We start from the raw sequence: 22,976 nt of genomic DNA, 5'->3' as shown, positions 1-22,976 counted from the left end.
TTAACATAATTATTCATATATTGAGACTTAAGTATGCCATTTTTCTATTGGTTTTCTATTTGTCTCTTTTTTGTTTTTCTTTTTTCCTTTTTCCTAGATTCTGTGTATTACCTGAATATTTTTTAGAACTTCTTTATATTTATCTATAGTGTTTTGAGGTATATCACTGCAGATTATTTAGTGGTTGCTCTGAAAGCTGTATTATGCATATATATTTATCACAGTCTACAAGTGAAGGGTGGAAATATTACTTCAGTTTAAATCCCTTTAACTTCTCTGTTATATATATATACATAAATTGCCTTGAATATTTCCTCTACATACATAAAGAACCATATCAGACATTGTTATAATTTTTGCCTCGACCATCAAACATAATTTAGAAAATTCAAGAGGAGAAAATAGTCTCTTGTTTGTACCCATACGTTTACACTTTCCATTGTTTTTTCCAAGTACTTCCTTATATTCCTGGATTTATTCTTCTTATTTTTTATTTAAGAACCACCTTTAGCCATTCTTTTAAAGGTAGGTCTGGTGGCAACAAGTTCTCTCTTGCTCATTTGACAGTTCTTTCATTTTAGCACCTGAAGAATGTCCTAGCACTTCCTTGTGGCCTCTATGGTTTATACTGTTTACTGTCATTCAATTTTTTCCTCATTTCTCTTTCAATGTTTCAAGATTTTTTTTTTCCAGTTTCAGAAGTTGATTTCAATGTGCCTTGGTGTGGATTTCTTTAGGTTACTGTTTTTTGAGGTTTGCTCTGCTTTTTTTAACCTTTACATTTATTGATCTTTTTTTGGCAATTTTGGTTAATTTTCATTATTATTTACTTGAATACCTTTTCAGCCCCACATTCTTTTTTCTTTCCTTCTGGAACTCCAGTGACATAAATATTAGATATTTCATTATAGTCCCACATATCCTTGAGGCTCTGCTCATTTTTAAAGTCTTTTTATCTCCATTATTTGGGTTGGGTAATTTCTATTTTTCCATCTTCAAGTTCATTGATTTTTTTCCTTTGCCTCTTTCAATGTGCTGTTAAGTCCATTCAACAGATATTTTCATTTCCATTATTGTACTGTCTGTTTTAAAATTTCCATTTGGTCCTTATTTGTATATTCTATATCTTTGCTTTGGAACTTCCCTCTTTTTTTTGGCAAGACTTTGTATTTCTTTCCTTTATTTTAAATGTGTTCATAATTCCTAATTGAAGCATTTTTATGATAGCTACATATTATTTATTATTATTTATTATTTCCTTGTCAAATGATTCCAACATCTGTGCCATCACACTTTTGCCTCTAGAGATTGTCTTTTTTCATTCCATTGAGATTTTCCTGGTCCTTTATGTGGGCAGTGATATGTATGAGCAGAATCTATTGTGCTCTAGAAAGTTGGGTTATTATGAGACTCTGGGTCTTATTTAAATCTTCTTTTGTTTTAACAGAACTTCTCTGAAACCTAAAAAATAGAGAAAGGGGATGATTTTCTCATTAATACAAGGTGGGTAGAAGCGCAGGTTCCCCACTTGGCTTCTGTTATAACAACTTGAAGAAGTGGATAAGAGACACCTCATTACCTCTTGATGAAGGAGAAGCCCATGCTCATCAATGAGAGTCATTACCACTGGAATATGGCAAAAATCCTAGCTCACACCTTGGATATAAAGATTGGCATCTGTTACACTTGGGAGAAAATGGATAAGCCCCCCCATGGATCTTCGCTGATATAGGTGGAATGGGATTGCAGATTTTTCTGTGGTGTTTGGCTGAAGTAGTGAGATTATTGCCAAAAAGCTTTCTGTCTTGTTATGCCACTCCTTTCCTGGTGCCTTGACCAGAATAAGTCTTCCTTCATACTTTGTGTCTTCCCACTGGAAACTTCTCTAGTATTTAGTCTATAATACATAAAAGGCAGAAGGAAACCCAGAAAATTCACTGCTGTGTGATTCCTCAGGTCCCAAGATCCCTGGGTGGACTTTCTTCTTCTTATCACCTTTCACAGTCTACTTATGTTTGTTTTATATATAATTTCCAGGGGATTAGCTTTATTTAGAAGAAGAGAAGAGAATTGACTCTACTCCACCTTGTCTGGAACCAGAAGTCTCTGTATCTATTTGAAAACTGAATCCATTGTTAAAGCTTAGGTGAATTCACAATTAATTATTTCAACATTTTAAGGAATAAAAAGTTCAATTTTATAAAATCTAGTCACAGAATAGAAAAATGTAGAAAACTTTCCCAATTCATTTTATGAAGCCAGAATAAAATTGATACCAAAATCTAATAAGGATATGTTTGAAAAGGAAAATTAAGAACCTATTTGTCCTATGAATATAGTTGGAAAAATCCTAAATGCAGAAATCAGAATGTTGAATAAAGTGTTGTATTTAAAGGATAGAAAACAACAAGTGAATTTAATTCTAGAAATTCAGGAGTGGTTTATTATTCAAAATTCAAACAGTGGCACTATGATAATATCATAAAAATAAATACCTGATTTGCCTGCCATGCCAGAGACCCAGGTTCAATTCCTGGAGCCTGCCCATGCCAAAAAAAATAAAATAATAAAATAAATACCACATAGTAATGTTTATAGATGCAGAAAGCTATTGGAAAATTATTGCTCTTTATTTTTAACCCTTTGGAACAAGTTTCATTTTGCTTTGTCTTCTGTTTATGAAATGTGCTTCTTGAGAACAAGAATTGTGTCTTTTCCTTCTTTGTATATTACCAGAATTTTGGCATCAAAATTTAATGAAAGATCTTTCACACATTTGGATCTCAAAATATGGAAAAAAATCTAAATAAATGGTACACATGTTTATAATGTCATTACAGTGCGGTTGGCTCTTATCTTATCAAATTATATGTACCATCTTGTTACTTCATAGTTTATTAACTACAAATGAGTTCAGGTCTCACTACTAAAGTGTGTGTCCTTCTTACGAAGGCATTTTGAATTCTAGAGGTGCTCCACAAGTGTGGAAGGAGTTCAAATACTAAGGCTTGAAGCTATCCCATGACTTGGTTAGGGAGCCAAAAAGTTAACAAAAGATAAGTGGGAGTAGAAGAGACAATTGGAAAACAATGGCAGAAATGTGTTGACTATTCTCCTGAGACAAGGCACCCACAGTTTTGATCATCAATGGTACACTTCTATCTGCTTCTTCCCACTGAGGAAATATGTACTACATTGCATTCATTTCTAATACTATAAAAAGGGCATTTTTGAGATATTATAATGATGGGAATAGGTCTTTACTCATAAGGAATAAGGAATGAAAAGAATCTCTGGCCCCAGTCTTCCACGATTGTCATTACTCTCAAAAGTTCAAGAGAAGTGGAAAACTACTTTGTCATTCCACATTTATTTTTGTTTACCATTTTCCATTTATGAATATTTTTACATCAGTTAAAATTATCTAATAAAATGACATGGGGAAATTCATAATGTACAGTTAGCTTAAAAGTTGTTATAACATTAGATATGCACTGTGCTCTCAAATTCATATATTATATACAAATTAATACACTAAAATATTAATGTTACTGTAGTTGAAATTATAGATGACTTTAGTTTCTTCATTTGGACTTTTCCAAATTTCCAAGATTTTCTGCAATGTGTACGTATTATTTATTTATTTAATTACAAACTTTTTATTTATTTTAAATAATAAATTATTGCTTACTAAGTTAGGTATAATTAGATCTTTGAGACAAAATCCCTAAAGCTTTAGAAGTTACTACCTTTCACATAGTTTAAAGGCACTACTTTAAATCACTTCTGGGATTACAGCGTCCCTGCTAAGGAAAACAAAGAATGATTTAAATTGGCTACAAGAGCCATTGTGGATCCTCTGAAAAATTTTAAGGCACAGAGATTGGAGCATACTTATATGACAGATCGATTTACTTACAGCCTATATGTACTATAAGTTTGGTTATAATTTATTTATATAATTATAAGATTAGTTATATGGCAGATTGAACATAAATTCAAGACGGGCCATTTAGTAGGGGCATCCCCTTAGGTCTACTTCCCTCGACTCTACCCCAGTAACCTGGAGTAGTGGGCTTCTTAACCAGCCCTATAGCATAGCTACAGCTTTAAGAGATCTGAGATGTTAACTGGTATGAGGAAGTACAAAAACAGTGAACTTAGCATGTGGACACATAAAAATTGATAAAGCACTGTACGTAGGAATGACGAATGTATGAATATGTTTCTATCTAAAACTGTGTTCTTTTTTAATATCTGAAGTTTCACCAGGACAAGCTGTCTACTTTGTGTGGAAAAAGTAAGAATACTACCCTCAGGTAGGGCATAATTGAAAATATTTGTTTCTGAAAGAAAATGAAAAAGGGAAATGGTAAATTCTGAATAATCTATTTTTTGTATTTTTTTAAGCTTTTTATTTTGAACAATTTTAGACTATCAGAGAAGTTGACAGTTCAAAGAGTACCCGAATAACCCTTCCCCCCTTCTAATATTAATATTTTAAACAACCATAGTGCAATCATAAAGAATGTGAAATTAACACTATATTTTATTATTAATTAAACTATGGAACTTATTCAAATTGCAACAATTTTCCACTAATATCTTTTTCTGCTCCAGAATCTTTTCCAGGATCTCCCATTGAATATAACTGTTATCCTCCTTAGTCTCTTCTAGTTTGTAACAGTTCCTCAGGTTTATTCTTCTTTTTTAATTTGAAAAGTTCTAAATAAATGAAAAAATATATATGGACAAAATAATTATTAAGTCAAGGGAATATCTTGGAAATCTATGAACATACTTTTAATTTATTCATTTCTTCTTACCATGGAAAAAGTTTTTTAAAAATCTGCTTAGAGTCCAAATTAGATTATCAGGTGTGAAGAACAAAGTTACTTCATAAATAATAGGGAAGCTAGTTGATTCAGGAAGTAGAAATGCAATATTTAACACTGGCAGTTTCCTCCTAGGAATATTCCAGGATGGGTGTGGCATAGCATGATTCAAAAGACTCCTTGTACGAAATGTGAAATGCTGGCTAAGTTTATATATGCTACAAACCAACTACTACTACCTTCTGTGTGCAAATACAGGTAGATGACAGGCATATGCATGTGATCCATGAAGGTTTTCTTTCCTTTGGAGTTTTTTTCTCTTCAATAGGCACTGGAGACCAACCTAAACACAGACCCTTTGGGGGAGATGGACAAAACTCAGGAAGCAACAAAATTGAAACTTTACCTCTTTTGGGACAGAAATAAAGAAGCAAAGGTAACAGAAGTCCCTGCTGTTTACTCATGGTCCCTCCTATCCACCAGGCACCTCCTCTTTCTTTTCTATTGGACAGTATTTTTGATGCTTTGGGGTACATCCTATCTGGGCTGCTAAGCTTGGCCACATTCTAAGTAGTGGATTCTGGTTTTGAAAGAATTAGGGCTGTGTCAATATGTCTGCTCAAGGTGGACATATTTGTGAGGGTGGTTGAAATCAGATCATTAAATGCAATCAATTAACCTGCATAATAAAGCAGAAGAAAATCTCTCCAATTTCCTATCCATTGATGTTCTCTTTCCTCCTCGGGTTTTAGAGAAAGCCGGGCTAACAAATGCTTCAATGTCTTTGACTCTGTGATGTCCTAATCATTAGAAGAATAGAAATATGCTAACTCTGGCACCAAGGTGATTCCTGACTAAGAAAAATTTCAAACATTTGTTTCAAAATTTTATAATCAGAAAATAAAAGTTCATTGAAGAAAATATGAAAATGGTTAAGAAAAATTTAAATGCCCTTATTTTACTTCCCCTGACTACCAAAGAACTGTCATGCAATGGGTTGGCTTACACAATGGGAATTTACTGGCCCATGGTCTTGAGGGTAGAAATCTAAAATCAATGCACCGGCAGGCAATGCTTTCTCCCAGAAGACTTGGCATCCTGGGCCTGGCTGCCAGTGATCTTTGGTCCTTGGTTATTTTACCACAAGTTAATGCTCTTGGTAGCCTCTCCTGGATTCTCCTTTCTTTTCCAGGTTCCATTGATCTTCAGTTTCTCGATGCTTACTTTGGCTTTTTCTTTCTCTCAGACCTTCCCTATAAGGCATTCAGTAATAGGACTAAGATCCATCCTGATTCAGCAGGGCCACACTTTAACTGAAGTAACCACATCAAAAGGTCCTATTTATAAAAGTTCATACCCACAGGAATAGATTAAGTTTAAGAGTGTATTTTTCTGGGGTACATAGCTCCAAACCATCACAGCCACAAATCCCACTTTCCAAAGAAAATCATTGTAAATATTTTAGTGTGGTTTCTTCTAGCCACACACATATAAAATTGTGATCACTTATATCACCATGAATATGACACTTTTATATAACATTACATCACAAACATTTTCCTCAATTCTTCTCCAAGATTACAGTTTCCATAGGTATAACAAATGAGGGTATTTTTCCTCTTATTTTATAACATATCCCACCACCACCATCAGATACCAGACTGTCAGTATCCCGAAGGGAAAACAGTGCAACTATTGGTTGGATCTTTCATGGAAAAAAAATAAATAATAAATGAATAATAATAGAAATCTTTGGCTGACTTTTAGAGAAATACCTCCAGAGTTTCATCATTTAAACTAAGTTGGTTGGTCTATGTCAAGAATACTAAGAATTTGTAAAAAGAATAAATTTTGTATCAAATGATTTTATATATAGCTAGATGAACATAAAGGTTTTTTTATTCACCTATTTGTTAATATTGATGAATTTGCAAATGTTAATTTAGAATGTCTTAAATTCATGAAATATATGACATCACATTAATACATAATTGGATCTGATTTGAGTATATTTATTCATGATGTTTACATATGTATCTAAATGACAGTGAACCACACTTTAATTCTTTCTTTGCCAGTTTGGGGTGAAAAACCATTTTGGTTTGGTTTGGTTTGGTTTGATAAAATAATTTGCAAAGTTTTCCATGATTCTGAACATTAAACCATTTATGTAGTATAGATATAGTTTCTGAAAAGAATAAAATAACTCTTGTGTTCAGCAAATGTTTTGAAGGTGAGCATCTGTTTTTTCACAATTGGATTAGTAATTACTACAGTATTTGCCATGCAAAGTTTTGAATAAATGAATAAATGAAGGTACTATGAGAGAGTTGAGCATATAGTTCTGCAGAACAGAAAGTAACAAAGTTTTCCTGGAAAAGGCAATAACCATCTGGGAGGGGCTCTTACAGTTTAAGATAAGAGCATTTATAAAAGCAAAAAATGAAAGAGGTTAGTGTTTGGAGTAAGTTGCAGGAGTCCAGCCTGGCTGCTGGAGAGCCAGAGGGAGGGGAGAAGTAGTAGCTTTAAAATTTCTAAATTTACTTCTCCTGGCTGCCGAAGAAATGCCATGCAATGGGTTGGCTTCACAGTGGGAATTTATTGGCCCATGGTCTTGAGAGTAGAAGGTATTTCTACTACCCTGAAGAAATGGCTTGAAATTTTCTAAATTATAGGGACTTAGTGGTGGCAATCCAGTTGAGAAGGACTTTTGTTGAAGTTGTATATCATAGCAATATATATATATATAGTCCACCATTTTGCCTAGATTATATCATTCTATTGGAGTAGCTTTTTAGGCAAGACTAATGATGTTTATCGGGGAATAGACTTTCCAGTAACTTTTCCCTTCCCATAGTCATGGGATGGGTAAAGGGGATGTGGCACAAAATAAGATGGAGAGGTTAAAAATGAGCATTTTATGATGGGTTGATTCTGTGTTTTTCTACTTTTTCTTATTGACTCTAGATATGGAAAAAATGACCTCTTCCATCCTGGACCTTTTTTAACAGAGAGAAAGTGAGCCCTGCCTCTTTCATCCCTTTCTCCTTAACACTCCACCTCCCAGAATATAAGCAGTAAAGTCAGTGCTATTTTGTAACAGGAAAAATTGACTTCTCTCCTTATCCTAAATCTTTTCTTCCTCTCCTTCCTTCTACTTTGTAACAGCTGTGCTCAAATGAATAAAAACTGCCTCAACTCACACCTTTGAGGAAATTGTACCAGTGGGAACTGAGCAGGAAAGCACAGGAAAAAAGGAGTCTCTTCCAAGTTTCTAAAATATTGGTACCATTATCTCTTTTTAAAATCTCCCCCAAACAATTATTTAGGCAATAACTCACTAATAGGGAGATAAAAAATATATAGAAAGGTAATGAAGAAGACAGGAGGGCTGCCCTATGTAACTGTCATGATCTCTGGAAACAGGAAAGCCGGGCAAATGTGTGGCTGTGGGCTAAGGGTAAGATAAGGGAGACATTTTCTCATTCTGCAGCCACAGTCCAGTAAATACAAGCTATCACAGAAATACAATAAAGTATAAGGCACAGTCCTTGTACTAAAAGTTTACTGTTTTGCTTGGGTATCACATCAAACAACTAGGAAACAATTGACTAAAATAGCTGAGTTTTCAATAATATGGTTGCAACCCATATGTAGTAAAATGGGATCCAGAGGTAAAAAATGGGATCTGTTCTGTGAGAGGTAGAGTGGTGTTCCATTGATGGCTGACTCTGAAGCCAGACTTCCCAGTATTAAAGTCTGGCTCTCACTTTGTAACCTTGGACAAGCTATTTTAACTTCGCTTTGTATGGTCGACTGTAAAATAGGGATATAGATAGCACCTATCTCATAGGTTGCAGTGAACATTAAATATGTTAAGACATGAAATGTGAGTATAACAGTACCGGGAACAGAGCTAAATCTCAATTAATATTAGCTGTCATTAGTTCAGTCACACAAATATTTACCAATATGCAGTGAGAACTTTGTGTCAGGTACTATTATAAGCACATTTTCATATATTCATTCAGAATGTTCACTGTTATGACATAAAAATAGTATAAAAGTTCGAGGATGCATTCCAAAGCATCAGATATAAAGATTGAAAGAGAAAATTATCACTAAGTATTGAGTAAAATAATATTAACTCTTCTAAAAAAATAAAATACACAACTACAAATTTGGTGACAAAAAAAATGAAGAGAGAAATGCAGAATTTAGAGGAATACAAAAGTAATGAATACTAAGGGAATGGAAATTCCAGGTTCTAAAACACCTGTACATAATAGGAAACCAGGCTCTTTAGCCCTTGGAAGCTCCTGGGGACCAGTCTCAAATGTTTTCAGATTAACTCTCAACTGGTCCTTGAAAGAAGAATGAATAGATGCCCATTTTAGAAGAGAAAATATTCAAAGCCTTTCCATTAGGGTCCCAAACTTTCATGCCATCATCTTAAAAACACTAAATGATTTTTCCTTTCTGAGACAGTCAAGAGTACTAATAATGACAATAATACAATCAATTATAAATGCATCATAATTGCAGGTACCATTTTTAGCCACCTATTGTGACAGAAACCTTAGAGATTTTATGTAACTTCAATCCCACAATAAATTGCCAAAGAGTTATTTTTTCCCACATTTCACCATGAACTAGCTAAAGCTCAGAAAAATTAAGTAACTTATCCAAAAATCACACCCAAGCTAAATGGTATGCTGCTGATTGTATATGTTTTCATTAGAAAACTGCCTTCATCTTAGAATATTCATTAACAATGAGATTGCTTTATAACCACATTTGAAATTATATTGTCTCTATTATTTTCTTACAGGCCTGGCATATCCCAACACAATTCTTGGAGATACTGGTAGCCTTGCCTCTGCTGTTGCATAATCCTAAATACTATTGAATCTCTCAGTACTTCAATTTTATCACCAATAAAATTAAAATATTCCTGCCCATCTTGATTTCCAGAGAAGTTCTAAAAATCAAACAAAGTAATGCCGCTTAAAGTGATTTTTTTAATTTGCACTATAAATTTACATTTCCCTGAGTCATGTCCTAACTGAACTCTGCAGGTGACATGGACATATGGAGATAGGAAATTATTCCGCGGTGACTGAATTCTTTCTGGTGGGGTTTTCCCAATACCCAGAGCTCCAGCTTTCTGTGTTCATGTTCTGCTTAATCACGTACCTGATAATCCTCCTAGGAAACAGCCTCCTCATTATCATCAGCATCCTGGACTCCCGCCTCCACACCCCCATGTACTTCTTCCTTGGGAACCTCTCATTCTTGGACATCTGCTATACATCTTCTTTCATTCCTCCAATGCTCATCATATTTAGGTCTGATAAAAAATCCATTTCTTTCATTGGTTGTACTCTACAGATGGTGATCTCCCTTGGCTTAGGTTCCACTGAGTGTATTCTCCTGGCAATGATGGCCTATGACCGGTATGTGGCTATTTGCAACCCACTGAGGTACCCCATCATCATGAACAAAGCGCTATGTGTGCACATGGCTGCGTGGTCCTGGAGCATAGGCTTTCTGATCGCCCTAATACAAACAGTTCTAGCAATGACACTGCCTTTCTGTGGGAATAATATCATTGATCACATTACCTGTGAGTTACTGGCTCTTCTTAAACTCACCTGTTCAGATATAAGCATCAATGTGTTTGTCATGACGGTGGCAAGTATTATTTTATTGATTATTCCTCTGTTGTTAATTTTCATTTCCTATGTTTTCATCCTCTCTACAATACTGAGAATTAATTCTGCTGAGGGGAGAAAGAAAGCTTTTTCTACCTGTTCAGCCCACCTGGTGGTGGTAATTTTGTTCTATGGTTCAGCACTTTTTATGTACATGAAGCCTAAGTCAAAGGACACAAAAACATCCGATGAGATCATTGGTCTGTCTTATGGAGTGGTCACCCCAATGTTGAACCCCATCATCTACAGCCTAAGGAATAAGGAGGTAAAAGAGGCTGTGAAGAAAGTCCTCAGCAAACATTTGCATCTATGGAAAATATGAAATTCTTAGGCGTGTGATGGCTTCACTTGCGGAAAAGACATGTTTTTGGTGTTCACAGAAGAAGTTGTAGAACCCAGCAAGATGAGCGTTTGTGTTCATAAAGCCAAATGTAGGATGGTTCATTTTACCACAGACAATGCCCATGTAAACATTTCTCTCTCTTCTCTCTATCTCTCTCTCTCCTTCCCTCCTCTCTCTTTTTGTCCTTATCTTATCTCATCTCCTTTCCTTCCCTCATCTCATCTCCTTTCCTTCCCTCCTTTGCTCCACTCTATTTTTCTCAGAATTTCTCTTTTCCTACTTTTAATACTACCTCTCCCTCTTGCTTTATAATTCTCTATTTCTATCTCTTTCTCATTCTCTTATTCTCTTCCTTTCTCAGTGACATTCATAATTTTTAAGCAAAGAGTCACAAATGGTTCCAAGTCCTTCACCCTTCAGAAGTCACCCTTTCTTTTAGTAGGTAAATTACAATAGTCCAACTTCTATAATGCGTGAGTGCATACAGATATCTTGCAAAATATTGCTGAGGGCTTTTTACATTTTCTCAGCTTGGGATCATTTTTGTTTCCATGTTATACTGAGCTTTCCATCATTCCTTTCTGATAATCTTATAACTATTTCCCCATGGCATTTAAGCTCCCTACAGTCCATTTTCTCCTCAAAGAATATGTTTATAATGCCTTTTAAAAAGCATATAATCAAAAGATTGTCATGTTTAATACTTAGCTTGAGAATGAGATGAGATATAAGAATACATAAAGGAAATCCTTTAATATTTAATATCACTGCTCCTAGTAACTACTAGACATGTTTCTCACAAGAATCTCTTAAAACCCTTTCCCTCTTTAGCTCCTGGCCAGCCACCTGGTTGCTGAAGCCAATTCATTTCCTTCTTCTCTAAGAATCAGGGCTATCCCAGTAAAAATATATGGGTGCATAACCCAAAACACTCTAAACATGGCCCTTCCCTAAAGAGCAAATGGGCCTATCTCCAAAAGAGACAGCATCTTCTATTTTTATCATTCCGGAAAGATGTTCAGACAGTTTTAAAATTATGGTGTGTCCTCATTATCGCATCAATAATTCAGGAAGATTGGACTGCAGTCTAAAGACACCTTGTCAAATGTATATGTTATACACTTTAGGAATAACAAATATATAATTTTAAAAATCACCTTTACCTATCCAATTAATTGGAGGGTTTAGTGATGAAAGGAAAAACTCTTCAGAACATAATATCCACCAAAGAATTTGGTTTGTCTCTTTGCTGTCACCCAAAGTAATGATCTTGAGTCCAATTATTTGTTGGATTTCACCCTTCCTGACTCAATACCAATGTCAGAGAGCAGATATCCTATCCTACTCCAAGGAAAAGAAGTTCATAATCCACCAAATAATGTGCAAAGGCAATTTACTCAACGATCAAATTTCACAGAATTAAAAGTATCCGGTTCAAAACTTGATGTTTGAATCTCCTCTAAAACATCCACAGTGGGCTGTTATCCATCCTTTCTTGCATATCTTTAATGACAGCTAACTCACCACTTCCGTAGGGGTCCAGTTGTGACTATTAGAGAAATAGTTTCTTTATATGAAACCGAAATCTGTTCTTCACAGTCCCCATATTTTGTTCCTAGTTGTAGTCCTTGGAACAATATTCTTTGCTGTTTTTTTTCTCTTTATTGTTTTTGCATGGGCAGGCACTGGAAATTGAACTCGGGTCTCCAGCATGGCAGGCAAGAACTCTACCACTGAGCCACCATGGCCCACCCTGCATTTATTTTTATAACTAAATGTACGCTTTAGATCTTAGAATTAACACAGATATTTTAATTCATTCACTTATTCATTCAACAGACATGTAAGTGCTTACATTCTTCTAGATAATGGTAAACAATATGAACATTAGGTTTTAAGATGGGATTCCAACCTCTATCTTTCTGATTCTAAAGGCTCTCCTTTACGTTTTGTTCTCTGCTACTATCCTGATTCTAGCCCTTACAACTTTTCAGGTGGGAGATTATAATAATGTCGTATTTGGTTTCATAGCCTCTTAACTTTTCCTATTCTAGACAGTTTGCCTACTCTTTCCAGAGTAATTCATAGTTTTCTAATTAACTCATAGTTTTCATCATCATTAACTAATCCAAAACTTAGCTTGCCGACTTTCCATTTGCTAAAGCTCCTGGAATGCAATATACCAGAAATGGGCTAGCTTTTAACAATGGGGAGTTATAGTTACAAGTCACAATTCAAAGGCCGTGAAAATGTCCAAATGGGGGCATCTACAAGAGGATACCTTCTCGAAGGAAGGCATGTGAGGCTTCTCTGTCACATGGGCAGGTACATGGCCAAAGTCTAACGGTCCTTCTCTCCCAAGTTTAGCTTCTAGTTTCAATGACTTTCTCAGCTCCTGTGAGTCCTTTCTTAGCATCTCTGAGGTTTTCTCTCTAAGCTCTCTGGGCTCTTACTGTCTTTTATCCTCTTTGCAAAGGACTCCAGTAAAGGATTAAGAACCATCTTGAATGGACTGGGTCACATCTCAATAGAAATAGCCTAACCAAAAGTTCCCACCTACAATAGGTCTGCCCCCATAACAATGGATTAAAAACCATGATCATTCCTGTGGTACATCCAATTCAAATCAGCACACCAACTAAATGCAAACTCATCGAAGAGTACTAATGTCCTTTCACACTATGGATATCATCCAAATTCCAGTATTCTTGCCTAGGGAAGTCATCCAGTCTCATGGCTTTAATAATTCACCAGATCCAAAGCCTCATCCCAGAGCTCTCCCCTGGGGAATTTTACAGTGGCATCTCATCTAAATGAATAAACAAAACACATTTCTCTTACTCTCCATGTGAAATTATACCATATTGACTTCCTGCTTCTTTCCCACTGTGAAAAGGCATATTTCTTTCTCAGGGGTTCCCCACTGCTCTTGAAATAATTTCCAAAATTCTTACAATGACCTGCAAAGTTGCCAAGATCTAAATACTATATAACTCTATAGCCTCATTTCTCACCAGTATTGTCTCCCCCAACTATTTCTCATCCTGTGTTCCATTAACACTGAACTTCCTAGAATACACTATCTCTCTTTCATTTCTCTATCTTTGCGTATGTTGTTTCTCCTCCCTCAAAAATGTTCTGGTAATTGCTTTTTCACTTGGTTAATTGTCATTATTCTTCACCTCCTGCCACCTTCTGTAGCTGTCCTCCCTGAATTCCAAGACTGAGTTAAGTAGCCCTCCTTTGTGCTCTGGCAATGCCTTGGGCCTCCCTTAACATAGTACTTACCGCACACTATTGCAACTGCATATTTAACTAGATATCCCCACAAAATCGAGACACTTTAGGACAAGCAATATATCTCTTGTTTATCGTTGTAACCCCAGCATTTAGTCCTATGCCAGAGATATTATTAACCTCTCAGCATGTAGGCCATAGGGAATGCCTTTCCCTTCTTTTAACTTGCCTTCATATCACCATTCCTTTATTATCTTGATAACGGTAGCTTTTTTTAGGCAAATCAAAACTGTTCTCCTGGGGCCAGGAGTTCAGAGAAGGGTGGATTTTGAAAGAAGTTATATGATTCATATTAGTGAGCTAGGATATACTTTGATTAAATCTTACATCTTAAAATAGTGTGGATATTATAAAGAGCAATAACTCACTCAAGTTGAAGATGCTTTTTATATCATATTATTAATCTCAAATGTAACCTCCTCTGAGAAGCCTTTCTTGACTCCTCCAAGAAAAAAAAATCATTTCTCCCTTTCCAATGTTTCAACATTCTTCGCTTAATGTATATTATATATACCCCTATTTTAATTCTTATTACATAGTGTATAATATTTATTCAGTGTGATTTAGTTGAATTCATAGGGCTGAGAAGTATGGAAGAGATGGATACAAATTACAACTCTCTAGTATAAGGGGTTATAAACTACAAACTGTTGGAGTAAAGTTAGAGTCCTCATAAGATAAATGCTTATTATAATTCTTTGCTGAATGAATGAATGTGATTGTCATTCATACATTGAAGCCAATTTTATTTTCCATTACTTGTATAAAACTTGCCAATTTTTTCTGCCTTTGCATCATTGTTCATGCCATTCTCTCCATCTAAAAGTACTCTCCCTTTACTCCACCTATCAAAATTCAAGACCTTCCTCAGAAGCCTCCTTGATTTGAAACCCTCACTCATCATCTCAACTAAATTGAATCCCTATAGCAATCTATTTATAGCATTATAGCATGTACAATATGCATATTTAAATTCAGTTTTGTGTGGATTGCAGTTCCTGCTTTATTAAAAGGTCATTAGGATTACACTCCGACCAAAAGGGGTTAAGAAACTCTGGAGGTTGCTCTTATGCAAGCTTCAGTTAGACATTGCAACTTATAACTTGCCAAACCCCAAACAAAACCATTCCAGCCAATCCTAGGCAATATATAAGATTCTACAAAGATTCCATACACTAGGGTAACTTTCCAAAAACCTACACACTCCAGATGGGTCCCTGGACCAGATAAGTCCTGAAACCTAGAGGGCCCAGCCTCTCCAGAACATCAGCTAGTTCTATCTCCCAACCCCATATTATTGACAGCCCCTTCCTACATGAAAAAGTTAAGTGGCTATAGCCCAAATACCCCTAAAGAGAGAGATAAAAAGATCAAAGGTGATGGTGGAGTTATACAGAGAAGATAGGATTTAGCAAATGACTATGATTGCTGAATCATTAAATTGATATCTCTTTTAGTCTCCAGCATCTTAGAGCAGCTAAGAACCTAAAATTGTGCAATTGTAACCCATGTCAAACTCTGAAATCTGTTCTGCAATGAATTCTGTGCTGTGCTTTGAAATGTACTGCTTTTTTTGTATATATGTTATTTTTTAAGAAAGGGGGGAAAAAGTCTATTGTGATGGTAAAAAACATTTATTCCTTCTAGCCTCCTACATTCTGGAGCAGCTAGAAGGAAAAATCTGAGAGGATGGTATGGTAGCCCATGACAAACTCTGGGATCTGTCCTGTAACTACTTGTTGAAGAGTGCTTTGAAAACTATTGTTTTTTTCTTTCTTTGTCTTGTATATATGTTATATTATACAATAAAAAGGTTTAAAAAAAAGGTCATTAGGGGCAGAGTTATTGGTCTTTGTAACCTCCACAAAAATTAACAACGCAGAATTCAATCGATACATTAAAACTTTGGGTATTGCAATTTGACAATTTTCATCATGTATATTAGACTTTTTAAATAGACATTTTCCTGTGGTAGAATATGGCCAGTATGACAGTGGTACAGGGATTACACACACCCATCAATAAGCCTAGTTAAGACAGCTTTCCTTTAAATGGAGTAGCAGTGTCGCTTATCTGTTTTTTTTCCCTCCTGTGCATCAAAACTATGTCTATAATATTCAAGGCAGGGAACATCTAGTTGAGTTAACATGGATAATAATTCCTGGACTAGTTTCTTGAGCTCATAATTTAACAAGAAAAATATTAATCTATAGAACAGTTCCCAAATTTGTATCTCCACCCGTGACATCCCTAATATCCAGATACTTATATCCAACTGCCTACTTGGCATTTCCTCTTGGATGATATCAAATAAAACATGTCTAAAACAGAACTTTTCATGCCCTCTACCCCCAAACACTTAAATCACATCTTCTAGACCATCTCAGGAAGTGCTCTACCATTCACACAAATCCAATCCACTAAAAAATTCTGTTAATTCTACTTTCACATTTTATTATAAATCTGACCACGCCAATGTCTATCACTCTAGTCTAAGTCACCACTATTCCATCTACACTGTCAAAATGACTTTCAAAATCATTTGTCTACTTTCACTCTTGTTCTACTACAACCCATCCTCCATATAATAGCCAGTGTTATTTTTAAATTTAAATCATATCACACAACCACTAAAAACCCTACAAATACTTTTGTTATATTTAGGACATAAATAAATATAATTTATACTTACCAAGATCTACCAAGTTGGCAAGGTCCTACATAATCTGAGTTCAATCTACTTCTCCAACCTCATCTTCTATCATATATATAGATAAGATAGAGCTACAGTGAGAGCGAGAGCAAGCAAAAGAGAGAGAGAGAGAATTGTGATAGAGATGATAAAAATAGAAATCCTATCAGTTTGTTGTTTTTTGCTTTTTTTCTGGAGAACCCTAACTAATATCTTATGCTTAGTAATTCTAGTTTCGATGTTCTTTTGCTGTTTCTCAGAGAGGCAAAGACTTTGTATTTGCTGTTTCCTCTTCCTGGGACACACTTTCCCCTGATCTTCCCAGGGTCCACTCTCATTTAATCCAGGTCTTTGGTGAGGACCTTACCATGTTTTCTCCAACTCCCCTTCATTGCATTACCTAGTTTCTGAAATGTTTCAAAAGTATATTATCAAACTTCTCCACAAGAAAGTTATCTACATGAAGCCAGGAACTTTTCCCTCTTATTTACTTTATCCCTAATGTCTAGACCAATGTTAAGCAAATAATAAGTATTCAAGAAGTATTTATTAAATTGAAAATGAATGAGCACACATGCTGCAGGACAGCCCTGTATCTTTTGCACTTTGGGGTAGATGTATTATAAATACATCTAAAAATTATAACCTGTGGTATTCAGAATATAAATTTCTGATTCTTCCTGACTTAACTACTGGTAGGAATCGAAAAAACAATAGTTAAAGGACTGCCCTGTATACTCTTTCAATCTGTTCACTTTATTTCCAGGTTTTACTGAACCTTGGGTTTGTTACATAAGCTGTTTGTTCCACTCAGATGGAATTGGTCATTCTTGAATTTATTCAGAGCTCTGATTTATTTCAATTTAAATATAGGTTTAGAATGCCCTGCAAAATGCTATCTACTTATTTCTCAGTAGTACAGAAGTTTCTCTCTCTCTGTCTCCCTCTTTGTCTCTGTCTCGCTGTCTCTGTCTTTAGAGCTCTCTCCCTTGCAGACACACATACACACATACACACAATGAGGTTCTTTTCTTCTTTTTAACTTTTTTTATTGTATAGTATAAAATATATACAAAGCAAAGAAATAAAAAAGCAATAGTTTTCAAAGCACTCTTCAAAAAGTGGTTACAGAGCAGATCACAGAGTTTGTCATGGGATACCATACGATCTGCTCATATTTTTCCTTATAGCTGCTCCAGAATATAGGAGGCTAGAGGGATTAGATACTAATTTATCATCACAATCGACTTTTTTTTCCTTCTTTTTTTTTGTGAACAATAACAAATATGCAAAAAAGCTATAAATTTCCAAGCACAGCACCATAATTAATTGTAGAACATATTTCAGACTTTGACATGGTGTATTAGTTAGGGTTCTCTAGATAAACAGAGTCAACAGGGAACACTTGCAAATATAAAATTTATAAAAGTGTCTCATGTGACCGTAGGAATGCAGAGTCCAAAATCCACAGGGCAGGCCGCGAAGCTGATGGCTCCAATGGATGGCCTGGATGAACTCCACAGGAGAGGCTCACCAGCCAAAGCAGGAATGGAACCTGTCTCCTCTGAGTCCTCCTTAAAAGGCTTCCCATGATTAGATTTAGCATCACTAATTGCAGAAGACACTCCCCTTTGGCTGATTACAAATGGAATCAGCTGTGGATGTAGCTGACGTGATCATGACCTAATCCTATGAAATGTCCTCATTGCAACAGACAGGCCAGCGCTTGCCCAATCAGATAAACAGGTACGACAACTTGGCCAAGTTGACACCTGTCCCTAACCATGACAGTCCACCCCCTGTCAACTTGGCACCTATATATATATGTGTGTGATTCAGAGCATACACAGCTTCCTGGAGAACATTACCCCAGCCTTTCAAGTTTTTGCCACCTAGTTGGCACCATAATTGAGTTTTCAAAAGGCCATTCCACCATTCTATCAATCCAGCTGCTTCTGGATGATGGGGAACACAGTAAGACCAGAGAATTCCATGAGCATGCGCCCATTCCTGCACTTCATTTGCTGTGAAGTGTGTTCCCTGATCAGAAGCAATGCTATGCGGAATACCATGACGATGGATAAGGCATTCTGTAAGCCCATGGATGGTAGTTTTGGCAGAAGCATTGCGTGCAGGGAAGCAAACCCATATCCAGAGTATGTGTCTATTCCAGTTAGAACAAATCGCTGCCCCTTCCATGAAGGGAGTGGTCCAATGTAATCAACCTGCCACCATGTAGATGGCTGGTCACCTTGCGGAATGGTGCCATATCGGGGGCTGAGTGTGGATCTCTGCTGCTGGCAGATTGGGCACTCAGCAGTGGCTGTAGCCAGGTCAGCCTTGGTGAGTGGAAGTCCATGTTGCTGAGCCCATGCATAACCTCCATCCCTACCACCATGACCACTTTGTTCATGAGCCCATTGGGCAATAACAGGAGTTGCTGGGGAAAGAGGCTGACTGGTATCCACAGAACGGGTCATCTTATCCACTGGATTATTAAAACCTTCCTCTGCTGAAGTCACCCTCTGGTGTGCATTCACATGGGACACAAATATCTTCATGTTTTTAGCCCACTCAGAAAGGTCTATCCACATACTTCTTCCCCAGACCTCTTTGTCACCAATTTTCCAATTATGGTCCTTCCAAATCCCTGACCATCCAGCCAAAACATTAGCAACAGCCCATGAGTCAGTATACAAACGCACCTCTGGCCAGTTTTCCTTCCAAGCAAAATGAACAACCAGGTGCACTGCTCGAAGTTCTGCCCACTGGGAGGATTTCCCCTCACCACTGTCCTTCAAGGACACCCCAGAAGGGGGTTGCAATGCTGCAGCTGTCCACTTTCGGGTGGTACCTGCATATCGTGCTGAACCATCTGTAAACCAGGCCCCAGTTTTCTCTTCTTCAGTCAATTCACTGTAAGGAACTCCCCAAGAGGCCATAGCTCTGGTCTGGGAAAGAGAAGGTAATGTGGCAGCAGGAGTGGAAACCATGGGCATTTGTGCCACTTCTTCATGTAATTTACTTGTGCCTTCAGTACCTGCTCTGGCTCTACCTCGTATATACCATTTCCATTTTACAATAGAGTGCTGCTGTGCACGCCCAACTTTATGGCTTGGTGGGTCAGACAACACCCAACTCATGATAGGCAACTCAGGTCTCATGGTAACTTGGTGGCCCATGGTTAAGCATTCAGTCTCTACTAAGGCCCAGTAGCAGGCCAAAAGCTGTTTCACAAAAGGAGAGTAGTTATCTGCAGCAGATGGTAAGGCTTTGCTCCAAAATCCTAAGGGTCTGCATTGTGATTCTCCTATAGGGGCCTGCCAAAGGCTCCAGACAGCATCTCTATTTGCCACTGACACTTCCAGCACCATTGGATCTGCTGGATCATATGGCCCAAGTGGCAGAGCAGCTTGTACAGCAGCCTGGACCTGTCGCAGAGCCTCCTCTTGTTCAGGTTCCCACTCAAAATTAGCAGCTTTTCTGGTCACTCGATAAATGGGCTGGAGTAGCACACCCAAATGAGGAATATGTTGTCGCCAAAATCCAAAAAGACCAACTAGGCGTTGTGCCTCTTTTTTGGTTGTGGGAGGGGCCAGATGCAGCAATTTATCCTTCACCTTAGAAGGGATATCTCGACATGCCCCACACCACTGGACACCTAAAAATTTTACTGAGGTGGAAGGCCCCTATATTTTTGTTGGATTTATCTCCCATCCTCTGACATGCAAATGCCTTACCAGTAAATCTAGAGTAGTTGCTACTTCTTGCTCACTAGGTCCAATCAACAGGATATCATCAATATAATGGACCAGTGTGATGTCTTGTGGGAGGCAGAAACGATCAAGGTCTCTGCGAACAAGATTATGACACAGGACTGGAGAGTTGATATACCCCTGAGGTAGGACAGTGAAAGTATATTGCTGACCTTGCCAGCTGAAAGCAAACTGTTTCTGGTGGTCCTTACTAATAGCTATTGAGAAAAAAGCATTTGCGAGATCAATAGCTGCATATCAGGTACCAGGGGATGTATTGATTTGCTCAAGCAATGATACTACATCTGGAACAGCAGCTGCAATTGGAGTTACCACCTGGTTGAGTTTACGATAATCCACTGTCATTCTCCAAGACCCATCTGTTTTCTGCACAGGCCAAATAGGAGAGTTGAATGGGGATGTGGTGGGAATCACCACCCCTGCATCTTTCAAGTCCTTAAGAGTGACAGTAATCTCTGCAATCCCTCCAGGAATACGGTATTGCTTCTGATTTACTATTTTGCTTGATAGGGGCAGTTCTAGTGGCTTCCACTTGACCTTTCCCACCATAATAGCCCTCACTACACAAGTTAGAGAACCAACGTGGGGATTCTGCCAGTTGCTCAGTATGTCTATGCCAATTATACATTCCAGAACTGGGGAAATAACTACAGGATGGGTCCGGGGGCCCACTGGACCCACTGTGAGATGGACCTGAGCTAAAACTCCATTGATCACCTGGCCTCCATAAGCCCCCACTCTGACTGGTGGTCCAGAGTGACGTTTTGGGTCCCCTGGAATTAATGTCACTTCTAAACCAGTGTCTAATAATCCCCGAAATATCTGATCATTTCCTTTTCCCCAATGCACAGTTACCCTGGTAAAAGGCCGTCGGTCTCCTTGGGGAAGACTTAGAGGAAGATTAACAGTATAAATTTGCGGCAGTGTAACAGGTTTCTCCCCCATAGGGACCTGGCCTCCCCTTCATTCAAGGGGCTCAGGGTCTGTAAACTGTTTCCAGTCTGGAAACTGATTAAGGGGCCGTGACTCTGTGTTTTTGTAATTCAGGTTAGACTTCTGTTGCCTTGACCTAGAACTCTTTTGTTTATATAGCTCCAACAAGAATTTAGTAGACTGCCCTTCTATTGTATTTCTTGGCACCCCATGATTTGCTAGCCAATGCCACAAATCTCTGCGTGTCATATAATTTTGATGCCTCCTTTGAGTTTGTTGTCTATTATAATAGCCGCGCCTACCCTGTCTTTGGTGATTAAGTGCTGCCACCTGGCTTCTGCCAACTCGGGATCCTGTCATTCCCATTGTGTTTAAGGATTCCAGCTCAGTGACAGCAGTTCCTACAGTAATATCTGACCTACAGAGAAGTGCAACCACAGAGCTCTTGAGGGATGATGGTGCTAATGTCACAAATTTATTTCTCACTGTTCTGGTAAAAGGTGCATCCTCTGGACATTCCTGGGGTGTAAGAGCAGGCTTTGCATGATAAATCCACTCTAACATTCCAATCTCTCTAAGCCTCTGGATCCCCTCATCTACATTACACCAGAGAAGTTCTGGCATTTCAACCTCAGGTAATGTTGGCCACCTTTTGATCCATGTTTCAACCAACCACTCAAACAAGCTGTTAACACCTTTTCTAACCACTCGAGCTATAACATTGAATGCAGAATCTCTGCTTAGTGGGCCCATATCAATAAATTCAGCCTGATCCAGCCTTATATTCCTCCCACCATTATCCTACACTCTTAAAATCCATTGCCACACATATTCCCCTGATTTCTGTCTATATAAATTGGAAAACCCACACAGTTCTTTTGGAGTATAACGTACCTCCTCATGTGTGATACTTTGTACCTCACCTTTAGGGGCCTGTTGGGACTTTAGTCTAGTTATAGGTCTAGAAGAAATGAGGGGGAGTGGGGGTGGGTCATGAAAAGAATTAGAAATATCTTCCAAGCCATTTGCTTCAGGGCCTTCACTTGCAGTTTCATCTGGTGAAACAGGATTAATAACTCTAGGGCTAATCCCTTCAGGAGGAGGTTGGGTGGCCAATTCCTCAAGGCAGGCTGGAGGTGGGGCGGCTATGTCCTCAGGGCAGACTATTACAGGGTTATCTAGAGAAGGCTCAGCATGGCTTAGGGTTTCAACCTCACCCCCAACATCATTAGCAATCCATATGTCACCATCCCATTTTTCAGGGTCCCACTCCTTTCCAATCAATGCCCTCACTTTAACGGCAGACACCATGCAAGACTGAGATTTCAGTTTACGTTGTAAAGTTGCTACTCTAACAATAAGATTCTGAGTCTAATTTTCAGAGAT

The 22,976-nt window shown here is 37.5% G+C and overlaps 2 protein-coding genes across 3 annotated transcripts in view; both read left to right on the top strand.

The window, feature by feature from the left end:
* Nucleotides 1–22,976, top strand: part of LOC143667035 (olfactory receptor 13C9-like) — a 713,098-nt gene that overhangs the window by 317,182 nt on the left and 372,940 nt on the right. The window lies entirely within an intron of this gene.
* Nucleotides 9,927–10,871, top strand: LOC143659310 (olfactory receptor 13D1-like). Its single transcript, XM_077132138.1, has one exon. It carries the CDS (start codon nucleotides 9,927–9,929, stop codon nucleotides 10,869–10,871), a length of 945 nt encoding a protein of 314 aa, XP_076988253.1.

The sequence above is a fragment of the Tamandua tetradactyla genome, chromosome 2, assembly GCF_023851605.1.
Source record: "Tamandua tetradactyla isolate mTamTet1 chromosome 2, mTamTet1.pri, whole genome shotgun sequence".
Classification (NCBI taxonomy): domain Eukaryota; kingdom Metazoa; phylum Chordata; class Mammalia; order Pilosa; family Myrmecophagidae; genus Tamandua; species Tamandua tetradactyla.
Note: the sequence above shows the minus strand (reverse complement) of the source record. Positions and strands in the feature narration are given on the sequence as shown.

Coding starts and splice junctions, on each gene's coding strand:
- LOC143659310 (XM_077132138.1), top strand. CDS start 9,927: ATGGAGATAGGAAATTATTCCGCGGTGACTGAATTCTTTCTGGTGGGG.